Here is a 7,708-nt window from a genome sequence, read left to right on the forward strand (position 1 = left end):
AAAGTTGTGGCTTCGATTAATATCGATGATCTTCCCATAGAAATCGATGATGATCTTTTATCGACTGTTATCTATTGCTATCGATTTCTATCGATTAATATCGATTTGGTTAATCGATAATAATCGATAAATCATATTTTCTGTGACTTCGATTTCCGATATCAATCGATATTAATCAGCGGATTATATCGATTAATAGCGATGATATTGATTGATTTCCGATATCGGTTTTTATCGATTAACTACGTCTGGTTTGAATGCTTAAGATCAAGTGAGATTAATGGGAAAGAGAGAGAATCTTAAGGCTTTGTCAAGAAATGAGTGAATTTCACCAAAATTATTTTTAGAGGTTGTAATTAAATGGAAGTCTTATTTCTGGGACGTCCGAACATTTTAATCGATTGTTTGAAACGTCATCAAGTCTACGCGCCACTGTCTCAAAGCAAACAATGCACAAAATTTTAATGGGGACACACCAAGGAGCATAATGTCCCATTATTCTTTCTTGACAACACTGAAATAAAAGTTTGCGTTCCTTTCCGGAAATCAACTTCCGATTAATTTGAAGCGTTTAATTGGTCTAAAAATATCTTGGTGAAATTCATATATCCCATGGGCTAGACTGGACGTTTCCTCTCATATTCAATATTTATGATTTATGATCAGTTTCACATTTCTCATGATGTGTATTCTTCATGACGATGCCACGCGTAATTTCTATTGCAGTGATATGTCGACACCTACTCTCGTACCCAGGTTTTCCCATAGCATTCAGCGAAAGACAGGGTGAGATCTGTAGGTAAGAGATTAGCTGGCACCTTACAGTTGCATAGAATAGTTGGTCACACAAATATCACCTAAAAGTAGTAAGTTCATTGATTCCCTTGTTGCTTGATATTCGCCGACAAAATACGATGGCTAGCTGAAGAGGTCCATTTACCTATCTTGTAATCCTTTAGTCCGTCCATCTGTACGGCCATTTTGTCTTTTGAACTGCCTGAGTTGTATAGGATGTTCTGAGCCCCTACATTTCTTCCAGTAGATTCAAGTATGACTTAAACTGCAATATTAAAAAAAAAAAATCAAAATGAAATATAACCAAACATTCGCATTAGTGAGGCTTGTAAACCCACTATTACCTCTGAAACAGCAATGACTCAACTTTTTCTAAGAGAAAGGCAACCCAAAGATAAGACTACCCTTTTCATGTTATAAAGAATAGGATAAAAAGAGATAAAGTGGTATAAAGTACCCCCTCCCAAGACTGGCCCAAAACCTGATAAACGCCTGCACTGGAATACATACAAATGAGCCACAATGCATTGTTCAATGCTGCAGAAGAGGCTAGCATTAAAACCACGACTAAAATTTATTTCAAAGTTACAGTTCAGAATTCATGGGTTTAAACTACAATATACGAATTACAGTGCGATTTAAGAAACATAGTTTCTGCAATTTAAAGACAATTCCACAGGCGATCGCATGTGTCGGAAGCATTGCTTTCCTACTTCATCCAGACGTGTATGAAGCGAATGGTGACAGAATTTTACTGACTCTTGCCACTCAATTAAACACAAGAAGAAACATACCTGTTCTACCAGATGCTCTTGGTTTTTCATCTTGGCTATCTTCAGAGCATTTCTAAGCTGTCCCTTAGCTTCATCCACCTTTCCTGACATCGCAAGTACGCGCCCATAATCAGCAATAACTCCCTCGTTATCTGGCTGTAAGTCAACCAGCGTGCTGAAGGACTGAGAAGCTTTAGTGTAGTCCTTATACAGGGAATAACATGATGCCAAGTTGCGCAGAATTATCTGTAAGAGAAAAATCACTTCGTTTTATTAGATGAAAATGGAAATGCCTCTGACTTCATCTGATTAGATTGCAACTTAGATTTAACTTATCGCCGAGGTTCTAATATCAAAACTGATAGTCCTGCACTGTCATTTGAACCTAAATCCATTGTACATTGGGCTGATTTAAGAAGGAAAAATGTGCAAATCATGTTCCTGGAGAGAAATACTTTTTCAATTTCACGACATTCCTTATTATTCTATAATCTTAATTATCTGAGCTTTAAATAATTACTCTACTTTTTAAAACTTTTGTTTCTTTGCATTTTACCTTATTTCAACATATATTTAGTTTTCTATGATATAATCTTGAACTTGAGATGTCAATGTTTTCAATGTTTTTTGTTACAACGAAAATAAAACGGTGCATATCATTGTGGCCATAATCAGTCCCCTTTCTTCTTTCAGTGTTTTTTTGGGCCATTGTACTTTGTGGCTCGGTACATTTTAACTACTAATCGAAAATTTATGCTCAAGCTATGTTTAAGACTAAATATGTGCGAAAAACTGCAAGATGAACGATTTGCACTTCTCAGGGCAGACTGGTTTGTACCCAGTATACTTACAGTGTCTGTGGGAAACTTTTCATGGGCAGCAATGAGGATTTCAAGACCTTCTTTCCTGTGTTGACACTCAGCAAAACTGAGATATGACTCGTTATATTTTTCAACGCCAAAGGCTCCTTTTTCCAGAATGTGCAAAATTCTTTTGGCGTCTCCATTTTCTGCGAACTTTGGAAGTTTTCTACCAAAGAGCATGACACTCGAGGGAAATCTGGAAAGGAAAAATGGTTTCATTTACCACACTAGAAAAATAAAACTGATAATGGTCTACAAAGATTCAAATCTGTGATGTTCATATTCTATACCTGAACTTATTAATACTGGATGTTTGGGGTTTTCAAAGGCCACGAGAAACTATGGGATGGATTTCCTTGGAATCATCACGGGTCCATCTAATCACATGTAGCGTGTCTAATCATAACCGTTTATAAATTGTTATCAATCTCATACATCCTATGAGGACGTCTTGTTGAAACATCACAAAATCCAGCTGGTAGTAAGAGATGACTTCTCCTTACAACCAGGGGTAGGAGTCTTGGCACGAATTTGCAGTTGTGTAACTTTTTCATTCAGACCAAGAAAACGCTAGCCTAGCTAGGTAGTTGTTTTTATTGAGAGGAGATAACGACTCGAAGTAATCGTATGAAATTCAAGCTAAGGAAACACTCACGCGCGTATGAAACTTCATTTTCCCAGACCTTTCCGGCAATCTTCATAAACTTTTTGACAACTTGTATCCGCAATTTATCAGTCCATCCATCCACCTTTTTAATGGGGACAAGGGGGAAATCGATGCATTGGTTTTATTTTTTAAACTTCAGTTGAGAAGAAAGATAATTTACAGCATTAAATCATTATAGCAATGATTTTTGTTCAACATTGCTCGGCCTCTTCATTTCGTGCCCGACGCTGTAAGCACTCGGTCGCGCATCATCCCCTTTGATGTTTTTGTCCTCATGGCAGATGATAGCAAACTGATTTACGAAACTGAGGTAGAACACAGTCAACAAATACTGAATAGGCCATTCCCGTATTCCGCATTTCAAAAATAAAACATGGCTTCGAGGCTTTGGTGGACAACTTCTTGCCAATTGCTGAACTTTGTCAACCCTTGAAGCCTCGAGTCAAAGGTCTGTTAAAAGGAAACTATTAAATCACAATACCATGTTTCTTAAAGCTCTTAAAAACGTTTGAAATCAAGTTATAGCCTTTTTAATATTTCAACTAACCCCCCAACAAAGTCAGTTTCTCCTAGCGATGACATCACTTATGGAAATGTTATTATCTGCCCTGCACCCAACCGCATTCCATATCTGGCGTTTTTGCCACTTTACAGTTTATGTGGCAAATTAAATGTGCTTGTATAGTAATATTTTACAGAAGGAATTGAACTTTTCTTTCAAGACTAAATTTTTTTCTAAAATTGAAGTACAAACTTTTCTAAGCCGTAATCCACTGTTTCGTTGTATGGCCTTTCAGGTTTGCCATCTCCCAGAAGTTCATGATCCAAGAAGTCTAGGGCAGCGAAGTCCCTGTCCGTGACAAAATCTGTCCCAATCTGAATATACAATGAAGCAAACAAAACGTGATGAATTTCCCCCAGGCGTCATATGTGATATTGCAATACAAAAATCAAATAAACCATTCATCTTTTCTCTGGGAAAAGTTAGCTCTCTCTAAGAAGAACACCGTCGCGTCGGGACCGGGCTCACTGCTTTGAAGAAGAAAATCAATGAAGCAAACAAACAAGAGATGATTAAAAAATGGAACAAAAAAATCAAGACTTACCAATCTTTCAAATAGCTTCCTCGCTTCCTCATTGTGACCATTGCTGAGGTAATAATCGGCCATAACAGAGTTTAATATTGGAATAGAAGAATTCATGTGGCCTCTCTGGTGTCGAATTATTCCTTGGAAAGTTCAAAACGAATATTAGGTAACAGCTGGAAAATATCCTTTATACCAAACAAGGCTATTTTTTGTCTTCAAGAAGCGATTTGGTCTGGAAGACCTTCAAGATAAGCTGTAGTTATTACCAGGAGATCATAATAGGACGGAGAGGGTGTCTCCCAGTCATGTGTTTGGGATACTTGAATTGCAAAAAGTTATTTTTAGATTGTATGCGGACCAAACGGGAACAGTTTCCCGTAAAGTGGTTGACTTCCGGAAGACTCGCTTTTACGATTCAGTGCGTTGAAGTGATGAGGAGACACCAATTGAAAAAAGACATGATCTCTTGTAATGACACAAGAAGAAATACGAATATTAACAAAACAATTGATTGATTGATTTATTTATTTTGATATATAATTCCTTTAACAACTTAGCATAGTAATTTGTTAAAGAATGCTAATTAATATCGAAAATGAATTCTTCAGGACAGTACACTGTATCAGTACGTTATTTTAATAAATAAAAAACAAATTTAAATTTAGCACCTGATTTTTTAAAATACGGATGTGCCTTGTCAAACTTTTTATCCTTCGCAAAAGCCAATGCTACATTCTCTAGAGCGTTCAACGTCTGAATGTGATCTGCACCTAAAGATTTCTTAAATTTAATTCAAAAAACATATAAAGCAATTAAAAAAATGAAAGATTAAATTTCAGTTTTAAGAAAGCTTTTCCACGAAGAGGGTGTATCTCCAGTTGCTTGTCTTTAGATCTTAAAGACGCTATGTAACGATACTTTAAACCCTAAAAACACATTGACAACAAAAACAACAAAAAACTTTGAAATAATGGTGAAGGTGCATTTCAAATTACTCTGCTACTGTTCCTAAACTGTAAGTACATGTCTTTGGCTTTCGAAGGCCAGGATGTAAACAGAGAAAATTAAGTCAACTTTTTATCCTTTGTTGTTGAAAAATGACTAAAAATTTAACCCGAACATGCTTTGTGTTTCCTTTGATAGATTCATTTGGTATCTTTCTTTCCTAGATAAAATGATTGACAATTCTTAGTCCTATGACCAGTCCAGCTTTGCCCAAATTGTGGCTATCTCCAAGAAATAGCCCCTTGAATAGCCATAATGAAAAGGTGTACCTCTAAAATTTCTGCTGCTTTCATAGCAGCGTCGGCTGATTTGGAAGCATCGACTGAGAGCAAAAAGCCGGAGTAATTGAGCAATGTCTGTCCAACATCATGGTGATCCGAGCCATATGCTTTGGTACGAATGTCTAATGCTCTGCAGCGTGAAAAACCCTTTCATTATTACTTCAAATAAGACAAAATAAAATGAAAAACTTCACTGAAAGAGTTAACGGGTAGAAGTCTGTAAATAAAAGGGACTCGTTACTGTAAATTAAACGAGAAATCGCAAGCTACATTCCAGTAACACGACCATAAACTCGCATTTTTCCTGTCTAGTAATAAAGTTGGCCAGTTGTGAGAGACAGAAATTCCCTTCTGAGATACAATCCTTCAGTCTAGCAACCACGCACCCTAGAATTTGCCAAGTGCACCAGTAACGGCTGATTCCTTTAAATTTTCTTTTTCAACTATCCGAAAAGCTGTTAAATAAATTTATGTCACTCAGATCATGATCAAATATCAAACCGGTCTAGTCCGCTTTAACACTTACTTCAGATACAGTGGTTCTGCTTTGCTAGCGTCGTAGAGCCTGAAGTAAGCCATTCCGAGGTTAAGGAGAGTTCCACCAACATCAGGAGGAAGTTGACCAAAGTAAGCATCCTCATAAAGCTATATGTGAAGTTAAAACAAATTATTATTAAGTATTTTGAACGGCCCCTATAAATTGTGTCTGTGCTTATAATCTTGGCATTGTTTTCATCTCATTTTCATTTCTTAGAAAGAACTTGAGGAAAATCATAGTTAACCGGGATTCGAACCCCGACCTTTTTGATCACCAAACCCAACACTCTAACAGTTGAGCTAACCAAGCAATTGAACAGCTTTCAACATGGTTCGCAATTAAGGTCTGGTTTCAAATCCAAGTGAGGGAAATATGTTCAAGATTTCTTTTATCTTTCCAAGTTGATTAAAACACCGAGAGAATTAGCCAATTGACGTCACAGTGTAGAATACGCGAACCATTATGACTTAGATCTAGCTAAAAACATAAACTGAGGCAGTAACGATGTATAAAGCGGTAAATGGCAGTGGGCATCTGGGACTACCCTCCTACCTAATAGAGAAGCAGAGTGTAAGTAGACAATACAATCCAAAGAAATTTATAAATGCAGGTAGCTAAAAGGCATTTATGAAAACAGCTTTTCCGGCTGCATGGGTAACCTCGTTTGTGAATCATCATACTGTAAAATCCTGCTGTTTTAAAAGCCCCCCCCCCCTGTTTTCAAGCAAATGGTTTTTTATCTTTGTAGGTTTATTGTGAGTAAGTGTACGTCACCTGTAATGCTTCTTCAAGCACTTTAGCGCATTCTTCCCAGCGCGCCATGGACTTATACACAACACCTATGTTGTTGAGGGTAGTCGGAATTAAACTGTCCGTCGGTGGCAAAGTTTTTCGATGAAGCTCAAGACATCTGTTGTAATGGGTTAACGCCTAAGAAAGAGAATCCGGATAAAAATAAACTTCGGGTATAGTCACGATAGTCATGGTTTAAGCGGACACTCTTGCGGAACATTGTAGTGTCCACGGCAAAACAAAAATCAAAATGGTGGATGCCAACAAAATTCAAATAGCCATGTCTGCGACACGAATTAATGAGACAACAGGGGCTTGACAAACCCCCACAATGGCCCAGCAACGTTGACATGGGTCATTCGTCAAACCGTCTTCATTACATATTTCAAAGAAATCAACCAGTTCAGTAACTTGGCGTTTCGGAAACTTTTCCAGTAATGGCAATTTGTCAATAGAAAAGGTCACAAAAGAATAATGACAAGTAAAAACTACAAATCATGTCTTACCTCGTCAAGCCTGTTTGTCTTGCAATAGAGTACTCCCAGACCATGAAATGAAGTGGCAACACTCGACCAGCCATTGTCCCACTTATCAGCGAATCTGATTTAGTGAATAGAAACAACAAGAAGTTGTTTTATTGAAAAAGCTAGTGCCGGCAGAGTTAATGTTTCCATGCAGGTTAACGTTAATAGTAGTTGGTAGAGCAATTTCCTTTGCATTTGAATTCACATCATCACTCGTCTTGAAAAAGGCTCCAAGACTATTAATAATGATTTCCTGGACTTGACCGAAGTCTTCATTGGCGGATCCAGACCTTCAGATAAAGGGTAAGGGAGGGGGGAGGGGTGGAGGGAGGCGGTCATCCAGACCCTGAGATAAGGGGGGCGGGAGGCGGCGGTCTCAAAA

General features: G+C 37.6%; 1 protein-coding gene across 1 annotated transcript in view; it reads right to left on the reverse strand.

Annotated features, from left to right (window-relative positions):
- Positions 1 to 628: 628 nt before the first annotated feature.
- The window catches only part of LOC140932786 (TPR repeat-containing protein DDB_G0287407-like), a 28,683-nt gene continuing 21,603 nt past the window's right edge, over positions 629 to 7,708 (reverse strand). The window contains exons 18-27 of the mRNA XM_073382299.1: positions 7,309 to 7,402; positions 6,785 to 6,940; positions 5,999 to 6,117; positions 5,461 to 5,602; positions 4,855 to 4,966; positions 4,205 to 4,326; positions 3,853 to 3,974; positions 2,420 to 2,627; positions 1,590 to 1,814; positions 629 to 1,060 (exon numbers count right to left, since the gene is read on the reverse strand). Of these exons, the coding sequence (XP_073238400.1) occupies positions 1,025 to 1,060; positions 1,590 to 1,814; positions 2,420 to 2,627; positions 3,853 to 3,974; positions 4,205 to 4,326; positions 4,855 to 4,966; positions 5,461 to 5,602; positions 5,999 to 6,117; positions 6,785 to 6,940; positions 7,309 to 7,402 (1,336 nt within the window). The 3' untranslated portion in view covers positions 629 to 1,024. The remainder of the gene's footprint in view (positions 1,061 to 1,589; positions 1,815 to 2,419; positions 2,628 to 3,852; positions 3,975 to 4,204; positions 4,327 to 4,854; positions 4,967 to 5,460; positions 5,603 to 5,998; positions 6,118 to 6,784; positions 6,941 to 7,308; positions 7,403 to 7,708) is intronic.

Source organism: Porites lutea, chromosome 4, assembly GCF_958299795.1.
Source record: "Porites lutea chromosome 4, jaPorLute2.1, whole genome shotgun sequence".
NCBI classification, from domain to species: domain Eukaryota; kingdom Metazoa; phylum Cnidaria; class Anthozoa; order Scleractinia; family Poritidae; genus Porites; species Porites lutea.